This window comes from Erpetoichthys calabaricus, chromosome 17, assembly GCF_900747795.2.
Source record: "Erpetoichthys calabaricus chromosome 17, fErpCal1.3, whole genome shotgun sequence".
NCBI lineage: Eukaryota > Metazoa > Chordata > Cladistia > Polypteriformes > Polypteridae > Erpetoichthys > Erpetoichthys calabaricus.
The window spans coordinates 52,876,462-52,903,745 of NC_041410.2; the positions used below are offsets into that span (position 1 = coordinate 52,876,462).

The 27,284-nt window shown below is 39.2% G+C and overlaps 1 protein-coding gene across 1 annotated transcript in view; it reads left to right on the forward strand.

Annotated features, from left to right (window-relative positions):
• The window catches only part of tln2b (talin 2b), a 316,938-nt gene that overhangs the window by 12,370 nt on the left and 277,284 nt on the right, over positions 1–27,284 (forward strand). The window contains exons 3-5 of the mRNA XM_028823593.2: positions 6,492–6,621; positions 10,205–10,357; positions 19,483–19,625. Coding sequence (XP_028679426.2) covers positions 6,492–6,621; positions 10,205–10,357; positions 19,483–19,625 — 426 coding nt within the window. The remainder of the gene's footprint in view (positions 1–6,491; positions 6,622–10,204; positions 10,358–19,482; positions 19,626–27,284) is intronic.

The window sequence follows — 27,284 nt, forward strand, 5'->3', positions numbered from 1 at the left end:
TCCGCCTCCTCCATTACAGTATATGGACAAAAAAGAGGTTCAAGTTATGACCATTACGCGTAGAATTTCGAAATGAAACCTGCCTAACTTTTGTAAGTAAGCTGTAAGGAATGAGCCTGCCAAATTTCAGCCTTCCACCTACACGGGAAGTTGGAGAATTAGTGCTGAGTCAGTCAGTCAGTGAGGGCTTTGCCTTTTATTAGTATAGATTAGTCCATTTTCCTTTTTCTTTTTTTTCCCCAAGATTCTCCAAATGCTCTATTACTGTCACCATGGTATTCCACAGAGTGCCACCATGAGTGTTTCTCAGGGATTACCTTCCTTGGGCACCTTCCTTCCTCAGTGTTTCATTGAGTTAGCTCCACAACACATCTCTGACTCAATAGTGTACTCTGGCATTACTGATAGACTCCTCTCCATACCCATGATTGACTACTTCTTCATCATACCCTCTATCTCCAATGAATGGAGTTGTAACTAACCTCACTAGCAGCAGTAATGCTTGCCCAGTGCCACTGGTTTTGCATGGGTTTCTAACATAAAACGAAAAAACACTTCAGTACGCATCAAGCCTACCTGAAAACAAAAGATACGATAGTTTCCATATTTCTTAGATATCTGTACATGATAAATCTGTTCTTAAGATTTATATCCACATTCCTATGCCTTTGTCTTTATAGCTCAATGTTTTTGTTATAAGGTGCCATTATTAGCTTTATCTTGGATAGTGAAGACTGTTATCCCATTAAACATGGGCATACCTTCTGATCTTCCATTTTGAAGGTAGTCAGCCAGTCATTTTCTAACCCGCTTAGTCCTGAATAGGGATGCGGGGCTCTGCTGGACTCTATCCCAGCAAACATCGGGCACAAGACAGGAACAAACCCTGGGCAGGGCATCGCAGGGTGAACACAGTCTTTGCCTTGGATATGATGTTAAAGAATCAGGCTAGCCCAAACCTCTCATTCATGTCCAACGCTTTTATTATCTTTGCTCAGATTTCTGCCTTATTACCATGGAGTTTTCCACCTTCCATAGAGATATCAGTTATATAATGGACCGAACCTTCAAAAGGTTTTACCACTGCCTCCTATATCAAGTGCATTTTGTTTGGGTTAAACATGTTTTCAGACTACGCTTTCCACCTTTCAAAAAAATGAAAGTTTATGTGTATAGACCGCTGCTATGGATAACCTAACCCAAGTCTGTAGATATTTTGGTAGGACATGCTCTATCTAGGCTTTGTTGCATTTATTTTTCATGGCTTCATCATACTGTTACTTCTGCTTACCCATGGCTTTCTCCTCAAAGATGGTCACAGCTACAGCCTTTGTAGCCAGCTAGTGTAAACTGGTAAATCCAAGAAACCACCTTGGGCTTATTCATTGGTTTGACATGCCCTTTACTGGCTCCCTGTAACAGATGGAACCCGTACTTTGCTGTCAACTCTTAAGAGCCTATTGGGGTGATGGAGGAGAGGCTCTGCTAAGAGATGGAAGTGAAATTCTTTCCACATAGAGCTATCTGCTTGGCATTTCCGGCACTGTCTCGGTGCACATGTGGATCTGTTTGGCCTATGCCCACTTGTCAAACCAAATCACCATTAATTAGAAGTTACTTTAATGGATAAAGAAAGAGGGAGAGCTAAGTCATCACAGAATACAGCTTTCTGTCTGATGTCTCATTATTATGTTGACCACCAAACTTTGGCTCAAGCTGCTTTGATACACATATGATACTTAGTATGTTCACATACGGTTTCAGTTATGGTTACTGTGGAAGGAAGTGTGGTGTAGTGGTTAAGGCTTTGGACTTCAAACTCTGAGGTTGTGAGTTCAAATCCTGCTTATGACACTGTGACCATGAGGAAGTCACCTGACCTGCCTGTGCTCCAACTGGTAAAACTAAAAGAAATGTAGCCAATTGTATTTTTACGTCACCTTAGATGAAGTCAGCCAAATAAGTAGCCTAAATGTAAATGTAACCTGAGAGTAGCAGAGAAGTCCAATGACCATGCTTCACCAGACCTTTGAGATCATGGAGATTGTTCATGCCAAATACACTGCTTGGCCAAAAAAAAAGTCGCCACCAAAAAAAAAAGGTCACACACTCTAATATTTTGTTGGACCGCCTTTAGCTTTGATTACGGCACGCATTCGCTGTGCCATTTTTTTGATAAGCTTCTGCAATGTCACAAGATTTAGTTCCATCCAGTGTTGCATTAATTTTTCACCAAGATCTTGCATTGATGATGGTGCACTAGGCATGATGGGTGCATCACTTCATCTGCCTCTCTTCTTACCCTGATGCGCCCATCACTCTGGAACAGGGTAAATCTGGACTCATCAGACCACATGACCTTCTTCCATTGCTCCAGAGTCCAATCTTTATGCTCCCTAGCAAATTGAAGCCTTTTTTTTTCTTGTTTGCCTCACTGATTAGTGGTTTTCTTACGGCTACATAGCTGTTCAGTCCCAATCCCTTGAGTTCCTTTCGCATTGTGCGTGTGGAAATGCTCTTACTTTCACTATTAAACATAGACCTGAGTTCTATTGTTGTTTTTCTTCAATTTGATTTCACCAAATGTTTAAGTGATCGCCGATCACGATCATTCAGGATTTTTTTCTGGCCACATTTTTTCCTCGAAGACAATGGGTCCCCACTATCCTTCCAGTTTTTAATAATGCGTTGGACAGTTCTTAACCCAATTTTAGTAGTTTCTGCAATCTCCTTAAATGTTTTCTCTGCTTGATGCATGCCAATGATTTGACCCTTCTCAAACAGACTAACATCTTTTCCACGACCACGAGATGTGTCTTTCGACATGGTTGTTTAAGAAATGAGAAGCAACTCATTGCACCAGTTGGGGTTAAATAACTTGTTGCCAGCTGAAAGATAATCGCCCATGCAGTAATTATCCAATAGAAGGCTCGTACCTATTTGCTTAGTTAAATCCAGGTGGCGACTTTTTTTTTGGCCAGGCAGTGTATGTGCTCTTCATGTGAGCATTGAAGTCAATTGGTGGTATCTTTTGAGCATTTCACACGTCTTCTGTAAAAAGTTCAAATACTGTAAATAGTTGCATATCAACCAAGAGGTATTTAGTGTTTTCTTCCTGCCACATGCAGTCACATTGAAGTGAGACAAGAAAAATCTCTGCATGTACCTTCTTTGTTTTCTTATACGCACTAGCAAGGGTGTCAAAGTCGAGGCCCATAGGCCGGATCATACCTTGGAATTTTTTAAAATGGCCCTTTTCATCAGTATTAAAAATATTTTACATACAACCCACGATAACTGTTAGTTTTTTCAAAGGCCCTCTTTAATAAATGTTTCATATTGTACATTGATTGTATTTGTATATATTTATCAGAATTATATTTACATCTGATCTTCAAGTGCATTTCCAATGTCTGTTCGCATTTATCTGTGCACCTCAGTTATTAACTTACACTTAGAATGGTAACTAACTTAACATGAAGAAGTGAAAAGAGGGTAACATGGCAGCCTACCATAAAAAATGCCAAAGAGATGGCAGCTGCACTTCATGCTAACATTGCTGCTGCCATTCCTCTCACTTAAACTAAACAGATGTCAGGGATGGCCACCCGTTCAAGGCTTACCTGACTGCTGCCCCTGCCCTGCGTGATTCATTTGTCTTTTCCGCTGATTTGATTGTTGTATGAGGATAAAAAAAAAAAAAAAAAACATTTGTATTCCCATTCGTGTTAAATGTGATCACTGTCCTTTTCTGACCACCTCCAAATGCAGTCTGTGTGATCCATCATGAAGTGCCATCCTATCATGACACCTGTTAAAAGTGCAATTCATGTACAGGATGAGCCAAAAAGAAGTACCACATTTCAAATGTTTATTGTACAAAAACGCTACAAGATAAAATAAATTTTTACAAGAAAGTGTATACAAAGTAGATTTCTTTGATTGGTGGGCGGCACGGTGGCGCAGTGGGTAGCGCTGCTGCCTCGCAGTTGGGAGACCTGGGGACCCGGGTTCACTTCCCGGGCCCTCCCTGCGTGGAGTTTGCATGTTCTCCCCGTGTCTGCATGGGTTTCCTCCGGGCACTCCGGTTTCCTCCCACAGTCCAAAGACATGCTGGTTAGGTGGACTGGCGATTCTAAATTGGCCCTAGTGTATGCTTGGTGTGTGAGTGTGTTTGTGTGTGTCCTGCGGTGGGTTGGCACCCTGCCCGGGATTGGTTCCTGCCTTGTGCCCTGTGTTGGCTGGGATTGGCTCCAGCAGACCCCCGTGACCCTGTGTTCGGATTCAGCGGGTTGGAAAATGGATGGATGGATTTCTTTGATTGTGTTTAAAAAATATCTTCAAGGTGGTTAACATCATTAGCGATACAACCTTCAAGGTGATTTCTGAATGCTCGCATGATTCGTTCAGCCATTTTGTGGCAAACAGCGTCCTTGATGTGTGTATACCTTTGTATACCTTTGACTTGAGAGAGCCCCACAAGAAGAAATTGCACAGAGCGAGATCAGGCAAACGTGAAGGCCAACTGACATCGGCGCGCAGGGAGATCAGTTTCCTCAAGAACATCTCCTGCAAAACACACCTTTTAAGCTGTTGCTCCATCCTGTTGAAACCTGGTATCCACCACATCCATTTCTTCCAGTTGGGGCCACAAAAAGTTCTCTAGCATTTCAATGTAATGTTCTGAAGTGACGGTGACCATTGCTCCCCACTCCTCAAAAAAGTAAGGGCCAACAATGCCAAATTCTGCAACGGCGCACCAAACTGTAACACACTAACTGTGCAGGGGTTTCTGAAGTTCAGTAGGGTTGGTTTCAGCCCAGTAGCAAAAGTTTTGCTTATGTACACAACCTTTCAAATGGAAATGTGTCTCATTGCTGCACATGACGATGGCATCTTGATGAACGGTTTGCACAACTCTCTACGGCCCTCCCAGTCTCTCTCAGTGAGTTCCTGCACTACCATCATTTTGTATGGATGGAAATTAAGGTACTCATGGAAATTGAGGTACTCATGCAGAATCCTCCTCAAAGACGTGTTGGAAATACATAAGGCAGAAGCAGGCTTGCGCGTTGAACATCTAGGAGACTGCAAAATTGATGCCCTTTCAGCTTGGATGTTTTCAGGCGTTCGTACAGTTCGAGGACAGCCTGGAGATTTTGTGTTCAATGTTGTACCCATCTGTTTAAATTTAGCCACCCACTAAAGAATTGTTTTCCGATTTGGGACGCCACCATTAGGAGAAATGCTGAAGTGCGTTCGGAAGGTGTGTTGCGTAGTGATGATGGATTCGTTGTTTTTGAAGAACGCTTCAACAGTGAAAGCATGGTGTGCACAGGACCAAGGCATGTTGCCAACTGAAAACTAAAAGAGATTGCCTATCAAAGGACCTCCACCCCAACTCACTCGACTATCTCTACCTCATGCAGTGACCTTGAGAAATATGGTACTTCATTTTGGCTTTACTAACCTGCTGCAATGTCCAAAAAAGAAAAGTGCATAAAGAGGGAAGGCCATTTCAAGAAAAGGGTGAGACAGTGTATACAATTGTGACAAGCTAAGGGGTACCTGTGTAGAGTTTGTAAAGAAAACATGGTAGTCGTTCATTAATATATTTTGCCCCATGTTAGGTATATACATTTTTCTTTATTTTAGCCCTCAATGGAGCTGAGATTGACACCCGTGCACTACATGACTTAAACACCAGAGCAGAAGAGAAGACCACTTCTGATTTCATAGTCTGGTGTTATGATCCTGTAATGGGAGACTAAACATACTGTATGCATACTGTATCTATCTCATACTTTTCCAATTTTTGCACTGCCTCTGGCTCTTTCCTCTCCAATTAAGTAACATTCTTCCTTTGAAAAGTCAGTTTGCATTGATGGGGTCCAGTTCTCAAGTCTTTCCTACTCATGCATGTCTCCTCTAACTTTTATCTTGCAGAAGGTGGGCCCAAAAGTGTTTTCAAGCAGTTGATTCAGGCTGAATTCACCCGGGTTATGTAATAAAATACGGCTCATCAACCACTATATTAACACATTACACAAACAACAAAAGGGAAATAATAACTCCAGTCTAGCTCAAGTGTGGGAGCAAACAAAGCCCTAGTGATGCACAGTCCTTGAGTTGAAAGTCTGTCACACCCTTGGTACAGGTGACCCACCCATCTTCACACTGGGCGTTCTACCAGTGTCCAGTGGCAAATTGTATGCCATGAACGCATTTTATGTATTGTCACATGTGTAACTATTGTCCCGATTATGAGGAATTGATCAGGAATCATTTGATAATGGTGTGTAGTATGCATTAAATACAGTACGCTGAATGAACTACATACATTTTAAAAAATGACTAACTATGTCTACCATGTATATTTTGGATGTCCCTTTATAGATGTAAATTATATGATGAAAGTAAAATGTATATCTGTTTTTTAACTCCATGAAAAAAAACAGCATTGTATGACTTTACATTTTCTGTTTTTATAGGACATTCTGGAATACAAGAAAAAACAGAGACCCCAAAAGATCAGAATGCTGGATGGCACAGTCAAAACGATCATGGTGGATGATTCAAAAACAGTTGGGGAATTGCTTGTCACTATATGCAGTAGAATTGGTAAATTAAATAATTTAAGTGCTTTTGGTGTTGATTATGAATTAGTCTAAATTAAATATGTGAAAAAGATACCATACCCTGTGATATTTTTAAATAAATAATTTGGCACTTTTCTTTTTTTTAATTGCCCTTGGCTACAAGGAGAGATTCAAAATAATACTTTTTGAAATTGTTGGTGTAAGTGGCATGACATTAGTAGCAGTAATAAATCGTCTAGTATTAGCTGCAGTATTTAAAGTTAGAAACTGTACATCATACACTGAGCACTGTGGGTTGCATCATCTTACATTCTCGTATACATTTCCTCCATTAACTTTTTTTTGTATAACATAATGAATTGCACTGTTTTCTTAAACAATAAAGCTCAAGTTTTTTTCCACAGTGGTTTGTAGATAGATAGATAGATTTATTAATCCCAAGGGGAAATTCACATACCCCAGCAACAGCATACTGATAAAAAAACAATATTAAATTAAAGAGTGATAAAAATGCAGGTATAACAGACAATAACTTTGAATAAGGTTAACGTTCACCCCCCCACACCCCCGGGTGGAATTGAAGAGTCGCATAGTGTGGGGGAGGAACGATCTCCTCAGTCTGTCAGTGGAGCAGGACAGTGACAGCAGTCAGTCGCTGAAACTGCTCCTCTGTCTGGAGATGATACTGTTTAGTGGATGCAGTGGATTCTCCATAATTGATAGGAGCCTGCTCAGCGCCCGTCGCTCTGCCACGGATGTCAAACTGTCCAGCTCCGTGCCTACAATAGAGCCTGCCTTCCTCACCAGTTTGTCCAGGAGTGAGGCGTCTTTCTTCTTAATGCTGCCTCCCCAGCACACCACCGCGTAGAAGAGGCCGCTTGCCACAACAGTCTGATAGAACATCTGCAGCATCTTATTGCAGATGTTGAAGGACACCAGCCTTCTAAGGAAGTATAGTTGGCTCTGTCCTGTCTTGCACAGAGCATCAGTATTGGCAGTCCAGTCCAATTTATCATCCAGCTGCACTCCCAAGTATTTATAGGTCTGTACCCTCTGCACACAGTCACCTCTGATGATCACTGGGTCCATGAGGGGTCTGGGCCTCCTAAAATCCACCACCAGCTCCTTGGTTTTGCTGGTGTTCAGGTGTAGGTGGTTTGAGTCGCACCATTTAACAAAGTCCTTGATTAGGTTCCTATACTCCTCCTCCTGCCCACTCCTGATACAGCCCACAATAGCAGTGTCGTCAGCGAACTTTTGCACGTGGCAGGACTCCGAGTTGTATTGGAAGTCCGATGTATATAGGCTGAACAGTACTGGAGAAAGCACAGTCCCCTGCAGTGCTCCTGTGCTGATGACCATAATGTCAGACCTGCAGTTCCAGAGACGCACATATTGAGGTCTGTCTGTAAGATGGTCCACGATCCATGCCACCAGGCATGAATCTATTCCCATCTCTGTCAGCATGTCCCTAAGGAGCAGAGGTTGGATGGTGTTGAAGGTGCTAGAGAAGTCTAGAAACATAATTCTTACTGCACCACTGCCTCTGTCCAAGTAGGAGAGGGATCGGTGTAAGACATTCATACACTAGCACAATTTTAGTATTACTGGTTGAATAAAAGCAACAACTATCTGTCTAATTATGCCTTTGTTTATTAAAGTTTACTTTACAAATTTAAAATAACATAGTTCCGCATACTTCATCAAGTTAACATCCAAGTGCAAAATGAATAAACTCATATGAATAATCAATAATTGGGCAAATCCCCTGTATTAAAAATAAATAAAAAATCAATTTTCTTGCTTAATGGTATTCTAGTGGTATTTCTCAAATGACATTTGTAACAATTTAACTAATTGCATAAGAGTGAATTTATACTCGCTAATTTGAATGTAAATGTGTAGACAACACCTTACCCTTTAAAGGTCAACTTATTAGTATTGTTGAATTATTCTTTTCAAACCTTTACTCTATTTTACCATATCTTAATAATATTTAGATCATGAGCGAGGACCCCATTAGCAATCAGCTAAAGTATGTGGCAAGTGAGGCCTTTATGTGATTAATGAAGGGTGACCAGGAGCTTTGAGAGTAGCCACCAAAGAGCCACATGATCTCCCAAGGTTTGCCTCCGTTGCTCTTAAGTGCTGTCTCTTGATTCAGTAGGATGAACTTCATAGGTTTGTCCCACAGCTCTGCACCCAGCCTACCAAGCGCGACACTAACTTTCAGATTATAGTACGTCAGAGGCTAAGGCTGTGTCCACACTACAATATTTTCATTTAAGAATGGCATTTTTAAATGAAAACAATCTTTGTTCACACTAGCGTTTTCACATTGTTCACACTAGAATGACTAAAAACAGATATGGTGTAGCTATTCACCTACGCTGGACATGCACACGTCGGCGGAAAAAAAGAAAAAACAGGTGTACTTTAAAGGGGTGGGTCTCCCGCCAGATATGGGATTTATCACAAAACTATAGCGAGTGGTAAATTATTTGCTCTTTGTACATGCAGCGTTCAAACTTTCAAATTCCATGTACATACCTACAGATAAGCAATACAACCAGCACCGTAAAAAGCAACTTCTCCATATCTGCCATGTTGAAATATGGTGACCAGTCCGTCAGTTACTATTAAGGATTTTGTAGTCTACGCATGTCAGTTGCACTCTCTCAGCCTGTGCATGTATTTATTTGCTTGTCAAATGCTTTCAGCAGCCGCGGGTAGAAGCTTACACAAAATAAATTTCCAGAGGCAAGTGTTCAGGTGATTGCATTATTCCTTCTCCTGCCTGAAATAGTCTGTCTCACTATTTCAGAAATTGCTAAATTTATGTTGACGAGTTGAATGTACAGTGCTAAACTCAGTCACACAATCTTGAGAGTAGCAGGGTAACACGTTAAAAGCAGTGTGCATTACTTAGTGCAGTTATTTTTAAAGTAGTGAGCAACCTAACGTATATCTGTGTTGTGATTATTTCAGCAGCACTGGGTGTAAGGCAAGAAGCACATGGCCCGGGTTTGTCCTTTGCATGGCTCAAGCACACTGCCAAGCAGAAAAGTGTGCACTTTGTGCAATCCAGTAACAGAAACCAATAAATAAAGAGACAATTTGACATAATGTATTCATAAAACATAAGAAAATTATTATGGACATCATGTTTATTTTTAGATTCATAGTAGCTGATGATGAAATTTTACTCTTGTTTTGCACAGATTAAACGACAGATCATTTTGACAAAGGAGAACTCCAGAAGGTTACTAGCCCATGTAAACGCAGATTTTTAAGAAACCAAGTTTCTGTCTTAATTGGGTTATTCACCTTAACCTGATTTGGTGTGTGTATGTAAACACACTAATTGTTGTATACCAATAAAATGTGAAAACTTCCAAGAGGTATTTTATGTACAGCACCTTTACTGTTTAAAGTGTGTTCCCTTTGTCACCAAGACCTCTTTCATTTTGTATCTGCCTAATAAGTTAATGCTTTTGGTTCATTTATCAAGACTTTTTGCAATTAGTCTTTCATTCCAGATAAAACCCTGTACAAATATTGTAAATTGTATTGCTTTTAGCCTAAGTGTGTTAAATTTCTTTTAGGTATTACAAATTATGAAGAATACTCATTGATCCAAGAGAGTGCAGAAGAAAAAAAAGAGGATGGAATGGGAACACTCAAAAAGGATCGAACACTTCTAAGAGATGAAAGAAAAATGGAGAAGCTTAAAGCAAAACTTCATACCGATGATGATTGTAAGTAACTTCATTGAAGATTTCAAATTTGGCGGCTGTCAAGGTTATATGCAGATTGATTGCCCAAAAAGATAAACCCTCAGGATTCTTAGCTACCCAAGAAACAAGGTTGATTAGTATCACGATAAAATTATTGAAAGGTAAAAATTGATTTGCTGCTTTTTAAATTTGAACTATCCAAGGATATTACATTTGATTGAAGGTCAGGATACCCAGTGGCCCAGGAGTAATGGTATAGATGAGTTGTATTGACGTGAAACCTGCATGCATTTCAGAAGAGGTCATCCATCTGAAGCTAAGCAAGTTTGGGCCTGGCCAGTACTTGGATGGGAGACCATCTAGGAAAAGCTTTGGTTGCTGCTAGAAGAGGTGTTGGTGAGGCCAGCAATGGGCGCTTACCCTGTGTTCTGAATGTGGATCCCAATGCCCCAGTGCAGCGATGGGGACACTATGCTGTAAACATGGCACCATCCTTCAGATGAGATGTAAAAACGAGGTCCTGACTCTCCCAGTCATTAATGATCCCTGGGCATCCTTCATGAAGTACAGGGTGTATCCCGATGGCCTGGCTGAATGTCCCTCCATGACCTAGTCATTGGCTATCCCTCTCACCCCTTCACTGCCTAATAGCTAATGTGTGAGGAATGAGCTGGCGTAAAATGGCTGCTGTTGTATCATTGAAATGGGTGCTACACATTGGTGGTGGTTGAAGTGGTTCCCAAGTCACTAAATGTGCTTTGAGTAGCGAGAAAACTGCTATATACATTTAAAGAATAATTATTATCATTAATGTTATGATATGCATGATTTAAAATGCTATTATAAGTTATTAAAAAAGCAACTACCGGTTATAAACCATTTAGAAGGTGACGTGGTAGCACTTTGTTTCACATGTCTGCCTTTTAATGGACCTGGCTTCAGTTGCTGGTTAGCCAATGTGCCCCCCTCCCCCACCACATCCCAAAGATCTATAATATTAGTTTTATTGTCATCTATAAATTATACTTGAATGGTGTGTACTACCTGTGATTACCAGACATTCTGTCCAAGATTGATTCCTGCTAAAATAGGCATTAGCTGGCAGTTACCCGGAAATTGAAAAAGCATGTTCAGATAATGGACTGAAATGGAAAACCAGTTTGTTAGCGAAATGCTTCAAGGTAAATGGAGGAAAGACCTTGGTGATGTTTGGAAGGCAAGGGGCAAGAGGCATGAAGGAGGTGGGCTCATGGCCGTGCAACATGTGTGGTAACGGTGTTTGGAGAGAAATTTATCACAAGTGGGTGCATAAAAGGTAGAGTGGACCCCATTATATAGAAGCTGGGACCTTTTGTGTAATCTATTTTATGCTAGAGAGAGAATCTGAGTGCCAAGCAGTGATGTAAATATATATGCTTAGCAATTAAAATATTTGAGACAGGCAGTGCAGTTTGATCTATGCACTTCATGGGCAGGAAGCCACCAGTTTATATATAAAATGAAGAAATGACTTGGAAATGTTTAGCTTATTTCTGTTTCCCCAAGACCATCCTGTTTTATCCAAGTGTTGATTAACCCTATGAGTGTGCAGACAATGTTTTATAATTATTCCAATAAGTCTAGGTTAATTTTTAAATAATTCTTGTAAGCTTTCATGCTTTATATTTTTTTTAATTATCTTTCTCTTTCAATTTGACTTTTTTCCTTTTATGCTGTAGTTAGAAAGAGTTTCATGTCAAACCAAAATAAGAGAAAAACTGCTGCAGTTTATGCCCAAAATAGGGCAAAGCGTTTAATTCTGTATACTTCACTCAAACAAGAAACAGGTGTCCCAAGTGAGTTGCACAGCTGGATCGCTTCCAGAAACTCCATACGCGCGTGCATTTTTAGACTCGGCAGCTGTGTTTCGTGGAAATGCGCTGAGCTTACTGTGAAGGTGTGATCCTTTCTACTTCATGCATACTGTGGTGGAAACGCTTGGTGACATAATTCCTAACAGTCAGACACAGCCCAGGGATTTTTTTTAATTTGTTTTTTATAATGTTCTCCTTTCTTTCAGCCTGACATTTATTAAAGAAGGGAGAGTCCACAGCTGAGTCATTTGGAGCCAGTTGTGCAGTCTTTGCATTGTCATTCAGTCCATTCTAATTTTAGCAAATAATTTCAATTTTTCTTAATAGAACTGCCTCAAGTCACAAGCCAAAAATCTGCAAAACATGCGGTTTTGAATCCCAACTAAACAGGAACAACTGGCTCAACCTGCTGTTTTTTTCCAAGACACTACAGATGTGCCTTTTCTAGTAGATTCTTGGATTAAAGAACCATGTTGGTCTGGCTGTTAGATTGCACATCCCCACATGCTTGTAGAATAATAATATATGTTCTGATGGTTCAAGTCTCTGTTCATTTTTGGATGTTACTCTGTCTTGTCCTGTGATTTCTGAGGTGCCATCTCTTATTTTACATTTCCTTCATTTTACATTGCAGGTGAGTTTTAAGTGTTAGAAACCAATAAGCTGTAGTGCTTCAAATTCCAATATTAAAAATGAAAAATTTGGTTTCTTTATATGTGCTGGTCACCAGGTACATAGTGTATTTTGAAAGGTGCTGACTGCTTGCAGTGCCCACAGAGAGCTTTTTGCATTGACATCCATTGCTGTAAATGATAGCGTACTAATTCAAAGGTCTTGTAGCTCACAGACAGGACTGAGCATCATGTACAAATAAAGGCGTACTCTGTCTTCCTGTACTACAATGTCCGTTCACATAGAGTGCATGTTCTTCACTTGCTGTTAGGTTAGGTAGACTTTATTATCCCAGAAGGACATTTGTTTGCAGCAGGAAAGTACAAAACATAAGGCATTCATACACAGATACAAGAAAATAAGCCAAAACACAGAAACTGACAGCTAGTGTTATCATAAGTGCACACACAAAGGAGATTAATTACCTTAAACAGTACACAAAATAACAATTCAGAATTCAGCAGCATCTCTACAAATAACAGAACTCATAATACTTATTGTTCTATAAATAAGAGAGTTCTTAAGTCTGCTGCTCTTTACGCTAAGGAAACTAAATATGAGTCTCATGGCATCAATTGAAATTTAGGAAAGTTTCTTTCAAATGTTTACAGTGTTCTTAAGATAGCTTAAACTCTTAATTCTGAAGTTATCCAACCAACACATATAAAGAAAACTTTCAAAAAAAGTGTCGTCGTGGTTTTCTCCACTTGCAAACAATTGTTTCCTAAGAAGAAAAAAACTTTTTCTCACAAAATTGTTCAATATTGAGATTGAAGTTTAACCTGTTATCTGTGATTGCCTCCAGATATTTGTAGTGCCCTACCACATCCACATGCTCTCATATATTTATTGTGGAGACATTGGAGGAACGGTGCACCTAAAATCTACAGCCATATTCTTGGTCTTAGAGATAATCACACCTTTGAACAAACTCATCAACAAAAGGGCCAAGATGGTCCTCCTTATCTTGTATGGAGTCACAATGACAGAGTCATCAGCAGATTTCAGGATGCGCTTATGCAGTAAATTCAGAAGTGTTGTGGTGGTTTTCTCCATCCCAGTCTTTGCTCTGTATACAAATTGGTAAGGGTATCCAGATTGGCCAGAGATTTGTTCAGTAGTTGTCTCTTAATTAACCTCAAAGGATTTCATGATATGAGAAGTTAAGGCCACAAGTCTGAAGTCACTTAATGCTTTTGGGTGTGTAGTTTTTGCTAATGAAATAACATTTGCCTGTTTCCATAGTCTTGGCACCTGCTGTAAATCCAGAGATATTTCCAAAATGAAGTGGAGTACTAGAGAGAGTTGATCTGTACAGGAGTGAAGCAGGCACCCACCTAATCTGTCTGGACCCGAGCTTTTTTTTATTTTAGCTTGATGAAGTACCTTCCTGATAAGGCTGACTCCTGGCAGTAATCCAGAGTCTGTTTTTTTGCTGATCAAATTCCTGAAGTACAGTAAAATCCAGTATCTGAAATTTTAAATAGAATTGAGTTTTTTTGAACCATGTGATACTCAGTTTACCTTTTGCAGATTCATCTCTGTTAGTGCACTTAGGATGAATGCCAGCCATCATCTTCACGCCATTCCTCAAAGAACTCATGTTATCAGTCCACAGTTCATTCTCAGTTTGGTCCTTATACTTTAGCTATACTTCATGTTTCACCCCCTTTTGCACTTCTTCCTTTTCAGATAATGGTCCATGTTAAGATGCCTTGTTTCTCCTGTTTATAAATTCTTTTAAATCTCCGGTAATCTGTGGTGTATTGTTAGGATATATTTTGATTTACTTAACAGGGATTATGGTGTCCTCATAGAATTTTATGCAACTATCTCTGTGAGCTGTCATATGCCATATACATTGAGTGAACATTTCATTATAGTGTACTGTACTTAATAATGATAATTACATTTACTTAATATTCTGCTTTTCTACTACATAGAGATTGGGGAGCCACTTCAACCACCACCAATGTGTAGAACCAACCTGGATTGTGCGAAGGCAGCCATTATTGTTCCAGTATGTCCACCACACATTAGCTATTAGGTGATGAAGTGTTGAGAGAGACAGCCAGTTAGAGACAGAGGATGATTATGGGCCAGAACATTGCGATAAGTTGTACTCTTTTCAAAAGATGCCCAGGGATCTTTAATGATCATGGAGAGTCAGGACCTCAGTTTTATGTCTCATCCAAAGTCCCCGTCACTGCACTGGGGCATTAGGATCCACGCACAGACCACAGGATAAGCACCCAGTGCAGGCCCCATCAACATCTCTTCTAGCATGCATCCTAGCTTTCCCTTGATGGTCTACTTTCCAACTACTGGCTTAGCTTCAGGTGGATGACCTCTTCTGAAGTGTAGGTGGTATGGTTGCAATCTTCTCATGCAATAAAGTGCTTAATTACTATATTGTGTGCAGACAGTGCTGTTTGTGGGTGTATATGGGTGTGTGTGTGTGTGTTGGGGTGGGAGAATCACACAAGACTAATAACTTATAACTAATAAGGTTTTGAGCAAGGTGTGGTAGTGGGCCTCAGATGCATCATCATAAAACTACTGGATATTAGACGTAGGTTTGAGGATAATAATAATAATAATTTATTACATTTATATACCGCTTTTCTCACTACTCAAAGCACTACCACACAGGGAGGACCCAGGACACAAACCCATGATCTCCTTACTGCGAGGCAGTAGTGCTACCACTGCGCCACCTGTATGCATCAAGAATATGAATCATATAGGTGTCATTTAAAAAAGGGAGACCTTAAATTAATAGAGCAAGTCTGAAATCCAAAAGTCTTATATCTTTAAACAAGCCAAGGTCGAAAAACCAAGGAAAGGGAATGAAGCACTTACAATTACAAAGTCTCAATCAAAAGGGTACTGAAAAACAGAAGTAGTAACTAATGCTACAGCAGCCATCTTATGGTTTGCTGGGCTCTTAAGTAGCACTGCTGATGGTCGTCCTGCTTTAATGCCATGGCACCTAACTGAAAGCAAAAATATTAATGATAGCTAGTTCTTCATAATATATTTTCATTAAGAAATATGGAAAAAGAAAAACCTTATTATTAGACTAACAGACTAATACTTAGAAAAAAACAACAGGATAAAATTGTACTCACATTTAAATTCTCCCGTGGATAACTCAGGGCTTGATTTTACTTTATAATTTCCCATATTTTATAATGTCGGTTGTATAAGTCGAATGCGGAAAACTTGGCTATTGGTCCAAGAGATTATGATATGCTAACACATGCCTGAGAGAGTAACCACAGAGCACACTGACTTTTTTTTTTTCTATGTCTTGTGCCTACGTGACCACAGGGTAATACCCGAACTATACCGAAGTGACGTTTGCACTGTTTTGTGTGACTCACAACCTCATACACCATTATCTACGATGGAGTGCTCGATCGGAAGAAAGTATGAAGCTGGTTTTAAATTAAAAGTCAGTGAAGTGGCAAAAGAATTGGTAACTGCACTGCTGCAACAATATTTGATGTGTCTGAGAACCTGGTGCGAGATAGGAGAAGGCAAGAAGATGTAAAAAAAAAAAAAATCTAAGTGTCGTATTTTTGAACTGGCGTACAAGTCGGGGTCTGATTTTATGATCGATTTTTCGGGTTTCAAGACCCGACTTATACGTGAATATATACGGTAAGTTGAACCGGGGATGAAACCTAACACTAGAGTACATTGATAAAGTGACTGATGGAGAAAGATTGGACATATGCACAGTAATAGTTAACAGAAGAATATGACGATGGTGCCAATAGAAAAATAGTAAGATACAACATATTGTATCTTCTTACAGAGCATTGAAAGTTTAAACAATTTAGAAAATGTACATATCGTGTAAAATTCAGAGACGTTAGTTAACTAATTTGAAAGTTGAGGCATTTTAAGTTTTTTTAATGAGAAGTCAAGGAAAATGACACCTTTTACTGACTAACTAAAAAGATTACAATATGCAAGCTTTCAAGACAACTCAGGCTCCTTCTTCAGGCAAGATGATCTTCTGGCACCCACATACCCAGCCTCACCTGGAAATTCATCATTTAGGCTTGAATGCTTCCCTTGGTTTCACAGTACATGCTTATGAGTCAGCCTAAAAGGAGACCCAGGACATGGTAAAACCCCATGAATCCAGGTTATGTCCAGCTCAAGTAGAAGCCTCCTGGGGGCATCCTTAAGACATGCCCAGACCACCTCAGCTGGCTCAACTCGATCAAAGCAGCGACTGTACTCTGTGGCTCACCCTATCGTGGAGTGTCAAGCCAACAAAGAACTGTCTTTTCTGCTGCAATTTTTCGATCATTACCCACAGCTCATGACCATAGGACAGGGTTGTAGATTGACCGGTAAACCAAAAGTTTTGTCTTTGGGCTCTGTTCCCACTTCAGCACTGCTTGTTGATCTCACATTCTGTTTTTCAATCACTCGTGAACAAGATCCTGTGGTACTTGAACTCCTCCACTAGGGTTGCTGTTCTTCCCTCACCTGGAGAGAGCAATCTGCTCTTTTCAGAGAGAATGCCATGTCCTCAAAGTTGGAGGTCCTGACCCTCATCCCAGCTACTTCACACTCAGCAGTGAATCACTTAAGTGTGTGCCAAACGTCACAGTCAGATTTAACAAAGAAGACAACATCATCTGCATAAAGCAGTGGTGCTACCTTAAGCCTCCCCAACTGGACACCCTCCCATTCATGAAAGCCACAAGCAGGAGTGGTAACAAGACACAGCCTTGATGGAGTCCAATACTTACAGTGAACAAATTCAACTTAAAGGCAACTATTCAGAGGCAGCTCCCACTTCAGTGATATAGGAAGTGAATAGCATGCAGTTGTTATTAATGAATACAAGATGATGGAGTTGTCACTTCCAAATATTCCTGTCACTTCTTACTAATCTAGGTGAGGGGTGGGCAAAGTCAGTCCTGGAGGGCCGCAGTGGCTGCAGGTTTTTGCTCCAACGCAGTTGCTTAATGGGAAAACAATCCTTGCCAATAATTTAATTTCATGGCTTATTAGTACTTCAACTCTGCCATGTCAGGTCATTCTCATATCCTAGATTTTCTTTTCTTTTCTAAGGATATCAGCCAAATGATTTGTTGTCTAAAATGGATGAGTAATTCTCAGTCCTTCACTTTTTTCTCTTCACTTTCCTTCTAGGTATTTAATTAAACCAAATATTGCATGATAAATACACATAGGTATAAATGGAAACAATCTAAAAGGAGAAATGTTGGTGTCTTTTGTCATTTGCATCTTATTGCTAATAAGTAGCATTTAAAAACTGAGAATACAGCTGTTTAAGATTAAAATAAGCAAAAAGGGTCGAAAATCGTAATGAGCGAGACCACTAAAGTGAAGCAGAAGTGTTACTTGAGCAATAAGTGCTTCTTATTAAGCAATTGGATTGGAACAAAAACCTGCAGCCACTGCGGCCCTCCAGGACTGACTTTGCCCACCACTGGTCTAGGTAGTATGATGGAGGAATCGCTTGCTCTTCTACATCAGGCTCCTTGGAGGTTGCCCCATGTTTCTGTAGAGGTGAGGTGCTGTATATATGGATGTGTGCATGAGTGCACCTTTTAATGGCCCGGTGCCCACTCTGTAGTTCCTGCATTTCAACTGATGTCGCTGGATTTGAAGAAAAATGTGAATGTGAAAAATGAATGACTGGTGATATCTGATCGCCATGTTTTCTTTCTCACCCCACCTGTAGAAGACCGTGCAGATGAGGCAAAACATTTCAAAATGTTGGTTCTGCCAAGTGATGTGGCGTGCCTTTAGACACTGTTCTTTATGACTTTAAATTTCCATTTACAGTATATTCTATATGTAAAGAATGGCAATGTGATACACCATAAACAAAAACAGTGCAAAGAAACACCAGGTCCTTTTATAAGCGTGCATTATTTGAAGCATCCTTATATTTGTATTGTATTCATTCTTTTTTAATAATCTTCTTGGGGGGAAAAAAATGAATGCAGCTGTTGAAGTTGGTCTTTTAGCGAGCCGACAATTATTAAACTACTTCCAGCATGTTGTCAATATGCCTCATTAACTTATTCAATTACAGTCTTCAAGCTCTACTTGGTACTGTGCAGTTTTGTGGCGTAGTTGGCAGTAACAAGCTTATCACACTCGGTGGCCTCTGTGTTAACACCTTTTTTTTTTTCCTTTTTGCATTTCCAGCCCATGCTGGAACAGAAAATTAGTAGAAAAGTAATTTGAAATGAACTGCCAAAACATGCTGTTATTTCTGGACAGAGATGACAAAAATGTCTTATTAATTTTAGTTGATGATAATAAATTTGACAGAAATGTAATGCAGCCTTTTTAAAGTTTGACGAATTAACTTGTATCAGTATTTTTCTATATATATTTTTTAATCTATTTTGGTTCCCCCCAAACTGCAAGTATTTCTGTGGTGGATGAATAACAAGATCTAATTAATAAATATTTTTCTTTCAGTCATATCACAATGATAACTTTGTCAAATGTTAAATTGGCTAACGTCTTTTTGTGAAGATTCGAGTGTCACAACATGGCAGTAAAGTTCAGATTTCCTGCGCATTGATTGGGTTGTGTGTATTTGTGTTGCAGTAAACTGGCTTGATCACAGTCGGACCTTCCGAGAGCAGGGGGTGGATGAGAATGAAACTTTGCTACTGAGACGGAAGTTCTTCTATTCTGATCAGAACGTCGATTCACGGGATCCTGTTCAGCTCAACTTGCTTTATGTGCAGGTAAGCCTGATTCTGGTCTCGGTTCATTTTTGTCAGCTGGAGTGCACCATGTTTGTATTTCATTCCTCATGTGCATTTAGGACTCCTCTAACTGTACAGTCATTAAATGTTGGAGTTGAAAACGTCACCACTGATCGTGAAATGTGGAAAGCATCTGAAGCAGGGGCTATTATAGTGGTGGGGTTTGGTACACAGAGACTGCTGCAGGACCTCCATATTGTAAGAGATACACACACTCTCACTGCGTTAGTGCCATTTAGCTGTTATAAGACAAACAAGGTATACGTTCATTTTGTTCCATTCTTCCCTGTTACTCTGGAGCAGCTCCGTGTTACTAGTTGTGCAAGAACTCAAGTATCGTTTTCCTTTGATATATGATATTCTAACTTTCTTATTCCCTCACTTGTAAAAAATTTTACAGAGAATTTTTTTGAAAAGTACAGTTCTATCATATTCATGAAGTGTAACAATACTTTTATTTGGGAAAGCTCCCAAAGTTTTAATTCCTTTAAAACTGCTTATAAATGTTCATTATGGACAAATTCTTGGCCAATTTAGAAGACTTTTGTTTTGTGGCGTCAGGTGAAAGTAATGTCGTCAGTTTCCTAATGATGGATTATAGCCGTATTTGACCACTGACGAGATTCCATTAACATTTTACACCCTGAGTCCCAAAGAAATGTCTCATAGGTTAGCTTAGCTGTATTTTATTTACATGTTACTCCTAAAAAAGCACAGAGTGTCCCACCACTGTTACGTTGATGATACACAGTTGTGCCTTCCTTTGAGATTGGGTAGCCTGGATTCACTGAAATGCTTGCTCAACTGCCTAAATGACATTAAGAAATGGATGGCTGCCAATTTTTTTTTTAAATAAATGAGAACACAACATAAATTTAAATTTTTGGATCTCTAAATCTCGTTAATAACATAACTTGTGCTCTAGGGTCACTGTCCATTTATATTAAACCCTATGTGAAAAGTCTTGGCATCTTTTTTGATCCTCACTTGAAATTTGATAATCAAATAAATGCAGTTGTTAAAGCCTCTTTTTATCATCTTAGAGCTTTAAGCAAAGTCAGGCACATGTTTTCTTTTGGAGATTTTAAGGCATTAATCCACACTTTTATTTCTTCTCATCTGGATTATTATAATGGGCTATTTTAGGGTTAGTCAGACTCCTCTGTTTCGTCTTCAGCTTGTGGAAAATGCAGCTGTACGTCTGCTAACAAAAACAAAGAAATCTTGTCATATTACCCCATATTTAGCATCTTTAGGCTGGTTGCCTGTGAAATTTAAAGTCAATTTTAAAATTGTACTGTTTGTTTCTAAAGTTTTGAATGGGTTAGCTCCAGCTTACCTCTTTGACCTCAATACACCCCTGCTGTCCTTGTAGAGCTCTGTGGTCAGCTGATAAGCTGCTGATTTCTGTCCCAAACAGTTGTTTGAGGCGTAAAGGTGACCGTGCTTTCTCTGTGGCTGGGCCCAAATTATGGTTGATCAGCCCCCACCATTGAATGCTTTAAATCCAGGCTAAAAACTAATTTGTTCATTCGGGCCTTTTAAGGTGTTTTAGAGATGTGTTTATATGTATTTTTGCTTTTGTATTACCCATTTGTTGTTGTATGTTTTTATTATTTTTTATTCATTTTTTTTATATTGTAAAGCATTTTGGTCAAACACTGGTTGTTTTTAAACTATGCTATATAAATAAACTAATCTAAAACTAAATTAGGTTGGTTCTCGTCTTTATCATTGATGTCCAACAGAAGTCCAGTACATGTTGCATTTTGACTGGACAGTGTATTGTACGATAGTTTAACTGTATTTTAATGATCAGTTAATTGTCAAAAAATTAACTTTATGATGAGGAAAATACCCATCAAAAGACCCTTCCTAAGTTATAGTTCAGGGTAACCTGGGCTCAGTTCCTAGCCTGTCCTTCCATTTTTCTACAAGTGACTTTTCTTTTGGGCTTGGCTTTAGTTCCTCATCCCAAATAAGTGCCGATGAGGTTAGCTGGTCTCTGAACTGGCCTGGCCTGAATAAGTTGTCATAAGTGCCTCAGGGGTCACATCCAGTATTGATTCCAGGAATTAGCCTGTTGATGCTGATGGGATAGGCTCTGGACCCTTATGACATTATAAAGGAAAACATTGGTTTGGAAAATTAATGAATGAATGGAATTCACAGTTCAGGTATAATGTGATTGAAATGCATTTCTGTCTTTTTTGATTGCTGTGACATTTGGAAATTTACAATTACAGAACTAAAGAATGTAGAATGGTAAAATAAATTGTGTTCATTTAGCGGAATTGGAATTAACTACTCAGAATATAAAGTGGGGGTGCATCTCAAACTTTGACAAATGTCAGTTTGCCCCTCCTTCACTTTCCTTTTCTACAGGGTGTGTCGCACATTGGTGGAAGAAGGACACGTACAGTAGGCAGATGTAGGACTGGCAAGTACATATAGTTTTGGGTTGCCGTGTTAGTGTTTTGAATCCCCAGTTCTTTACTGTTAATTATTTGAGTGATATGCCCCTTGTTGTCAGTTCAGTATTAAACAGATCCATTAAAATGCATGTTGTTTTTATTAGTTTATGTTAATGCTTGTCTGATTAACCTTATCTGAATAACCAGTTAACATCCTATTTCACATATACTTGTTTCAGGGAGACATCAGTTGTGTACAGTCATAAAGAAACAAGAAGGAACTTCATTACAAGGCATTAAGTCTTTTTTTAATTTGAAATTTGGGCATTCATTCTTAATTGTCATCAAAGTTTCCTTGCTATACTTCCACCCTGCATTCCTGCAGTAGTTTGGCTTCTTCCTATGGCTTGCTGTATGACCCCACAGCACCCCATTCATCTGCAAGGATTTTAAGTCCGGGCCAGAAGCCATGGGCAAAAGGTAGCAACATTCTCTTACCAGCAAAAAAAAAAAACTGACATTGGGCAAGCCTGTTAGCCCTATGTGGGCAGCCAACAATGGCCCAACTGGGATTTGCACATCGGGGCAACATTGGCCCCAAAACACTGGAAAGTGAGGGCAAATAGACAAGGAATCCAAATTTGATCATGAACCTGAAAAGTCTTTGCTTGTGTAGTCAATCCATCCATTGTCTACATCCGCTTATCCAGGGTTGTAGGACGCTGGGAGCCTATAGCCTTGGACATGGCACCAGCCCATCACAATGTGAACACACACACCACATAGGACAATTTGACAGCACCTGGAGGGGGACATGGGGAGACCATGCACGCAAACTCCATTTAGGGAAGTCCTTCAAGTCTTCTTACTGTGTGGCAGCACTGAGCTACTCTTACTGGTCCTTTCCTTGAAACTTTTTTTTGGTTTTTTTTTTTTTATTTTAGTGTTTAGTTGTGTTTTTTATTAAATCATCCATCCATCCATTTTCCAACCTGCTGAATCCGAACACAGGGTCACGGGGGTCTGCTGGAGCCAATCCCAGCCAACACAGGGCACAAGGCAGGAAACAATCCTGGGCAGGGTGCCAACCCACCGCAGGACACACACAAACACACCCACACACCAAGCACACACTAGGGCCAATTTAGAATCGCCAATCCACCTAACCTGCATGTCTTTGGACTGTGGGAGGAAAACGGAGCGCCCGGAGGAAACCCACGCAGACACGGGGAGAGCATGCAAACTCCACGCAGGGAGGACCCGGGAATCGAACCCAGGTCCCCAGATCTCCCAACTGCGAGGCAGCAGCGCTACCCACTGCGCCACCGTGCCTTTATTAAATCAATTATGTGTAATTTTGTAGAAATCGAATTTAATTATTAATATGAAAATGAATAAATAAACACTGACATTGAACTATTTATTCTTACACAACAGAAAATGTCTCTGCATTTATTGGTACTGCTCCAGCTTTTCTTTTGTATTTAGTGGTAAAACCCTGAACATGAAAACTTTACCAATAATAATTAAATGAAAGTGCAATTTTAGCCAATATAAAAACAATACTTTTAAAGTCATTCAAATTATTTAAACTTCAGCAATCAAAACCTAAAACCCACCAAAAAATATGAATTTACTGTGTTACTTAATCTTTGACAACATTAATTCAGAAACTATGGGACAGTGACATCGGCCAGCATCGCCAGACCGTCACAGGGACAGTGTGGGACTTGCTGAACTTGTACTACCAGTGATTAGCCCATTTTGAGCCACCAGGGGAACTTGAACTTCACTAAGGGGCGGGGCCCCTTGTAGCACCCCCACCTTGGGCAAGTATGGTATTTAATTGGGTTTTCCCAAGCCCACACTGCACATGGTCTGCCCATGGGGGGGCCACTTTGTGCATGTTTGCTGGGTTGGTATTGGACATTAATACATTACAAAGACAGATAAATGCACACACACACACACTCGCTCACTCCTTATTATCATAGTCTTCCTCAACACAAAGATTATGGGCATGGGAAGATCCTGGAGTCACAAGAGAAATAAATGTAAAACAATGAGAACTTGCAAGGTACACATACAGATTACGCTAGCCTGAGATTATATTTAATTTGAGTAAAAAGAAAAGCATTCTCTACATTGATTTGAATTCCTTTTATTTAGGTTGCTATTGTGGAATTGTCAACCCCGCATTGCCGTACCCACCACAGACAAACCAACTCAGGATCCCTATGACAGAAAAAAAATCTTAAAGATGTGTTTTGTGTGTACAGAGAACACTTTATGTATGTTAAAAATAAATATAACCTGTTTCAAAGAAAAACCTTTCTGTAAAACCAGATTGTATTTTGGCATTCAAAGACCTCACTGGGTTGGTGGTAAAAGTATATACAGCACTGGAGTACATAAGGGACTAATAGAGAGAGAGAGAAAGAAATAACCGAACACAATTCCTATGTAATGATGCAATATTCAAAATGACAGCATTATATACTGTATATGTATATGTATACTGGAACTTTACATCCATAGGAGTCCAAACAGGCCGAGTTTAAAAATCCAATGGTAGAAATTTTAGGGATATTTCATAAGAGAAGTTGGATGCAGACGGTGTTGAAACACTAAAGGCCAATAGATTTTTCATCTCGTTTTATGTGAGTATGCAAAAATAAGTCATAACAAGAAATTCATGAACTAAACAAGTTTTATACTGTTTGTCACAAGTCATGTGGTACATGCATCACATGTCAATGTGGCCTAAATTCAATACAAACAGATAATATTAGTCTTGATTTGATTTGAGGTTTGCTTCAGTCAATTAGAAAAATATGTCCCGCGTAACATTTAATTTGAGTGAAATAGGAAAGCTTTGTTAACTTAACAAGCGTGTAATTGTTGCTGGGTAATAGTGTTGATGTTGAGCTGCAGCAGTTGTTACTACAGAAATGTTTGTCTCAGTACAAACAGAAACTGAATATTGCCCTCATGTTAAACGGGAAACAAACCAGAATTCTGTATAAACCTTAAGATCTACAATGGAATTCTGAACTGGAGAAGTAGGTTAGAAAATGGTGGGTACAATGTTAGAAGATTTATTGTTGTCCTACTTTCTTGAATTATGTCCCTTCGTAATATCAATGTTTCATTTGATTGCAGAATGTAAGTGATATGTAAAAAAAATTTTAAAAAATCGAACCTCTTTTTTCTGTTCTTTCTTGTACATCTGAAGGTTTGAGTTTGGCTTGCGTGGATCATTGTGGTTTTATTATTATAGTTCTGCACATTAATTTGTCAGTTGATTTAGAGAACATTTGTGTTTTCCACAGAAATAAATGTATCTGTCAGAAATCTTAATGCATTAAGGGTTTAACCACTTAGGCTTGTTTGCATTGACTTACTTAATGAAGTGTGCAAAACTGTTGAAAGTGTCATTTGGCATGTGGGTATGCTTTACATTTTTCTCATGGGAAGCAAACAATGAAAAAGAAGAATCTAAACTGTAAAAGTAATTTTATTAATAGATGTGGTCGTGACCTACTCCACATACTCTTAAGACACCGTTTTGTCACACAGTTTGAACTCGTATTGTAGATTATGTTGCGTTTTCACTGTGACCAGGTCTTGTATGCAGCAATGCACAGCGGGCGGAAGCAGAATGAATTGTTGAAAATATATAAATGCATAAAAAGCACAGTGGTGTGAGTGGAATGGCCTTTGGTGCACGCTCAGCACATACACAAAGTTTACGTGTATGGAGTAATTTTGCATTAGTGCAGAAAAATGTTTCACTTCAGTAAGTGAAATTTAATTTTGTTATTCATAGCATACAGTGCCGAAGCATCAATACAGCACAAAATGGCAGGCGTAAATTATTTAACAAATCAATGGCAATAAACAATAGCAAGGAAACCTTGATACATTTGCAACAGTGTCAAATCGAAAACGATAAATATCATAATATTTACCATAAAGATGCGCCAGCACATGACCTCCTCAGTGCAGTAAATGGAAAGAAACACGAAGAGAAGATTAGAACTGTGATACGTAGCACGCTCATGTATACAGTAGTTTTTGCATTTAAGTCTTCCACTCTGCTTTTTAAAGGTAAGCTACTATAGATTATATTTTAACACCAAATGTGTTAAAATCATAAATTCCAAGTGTGTGTGCTTACTGTAATTTAAAAGTCTGAAAGAATTTTAATATATTTCTGTTTTCATTAATTTACTTACGATGTTCACAGTACTGCTGACTGCTATTACACATCCTGTTTAGGTTTGTGCCCACCGTGAACTGCTGAACTGTTGGCACTGCGTATCATTTGAATTATCCTGTGTGGCTGTTTGATACTGGAGTACCTCAGGGACTAATGAAAGTAGGAGATTCTGGCAACCTTCTCCAATACAAAACACACTCCTCTTCAACAGCAAGCAAAATATACAATAATGACTTTCCCCATATTTACTGAAACCTTTTAACTACTGTTCCTTGTGAAGCAAACCTGCACTTATTTTAGTTTATTTTATGATTACAAGTTGTGCTATGTGTCTAAGACAGGGTGAAATGCAAGTAATCAATGTAGACCTTATTTTTATTTGATACACAAGTGGTCCATTTGGTCTGGTGTAGTAATAAACCTTCAACCCTTTCCCTTGCGGAGGCCTTTTCCTCTTCGGATAGAGCTACCCATTTTTGATGCTTCCTCTCAGTGTTGCTTGTGAAACTGCGATTTTGTATTCTGCTGGGAAAATGTGGCTCTGGATGCTACCTATTGAACTGGTTTAACGACTCTAGCCTAGTTGTGTCAGGCTTTTGTTTTCTGAAGTATGCATTGATTTATCATTGTTTTCACTCATCTATTACCCAATATGTGAAGTTATCAGTCATTAGCATTACAGCTGTAAACCTCATTTACAACTCCAAATCAGAAAAGGTTGGGACAGTGTGGAAAATGTGAATAAAAAAAGAAAAAAGCAAGTTATAAATTCTCTTCAAATTTTATTTCATTGCAGACAGTATGAACACAAAATAATTCATGTTTTTTTTTGTCAACATCATTTGATTTGTAAATAAATATCCATTCTTGCCATTCAGGCTTGCAACACATTTCAAAAAAAGTTGGGATGGGGGCAATTAAGGGGTAGTAATGAGGTATAATAACTAAATAATGATGTGATTTGAAACTGGTGATGCTAACAGGTGATTGCAATCATGATTC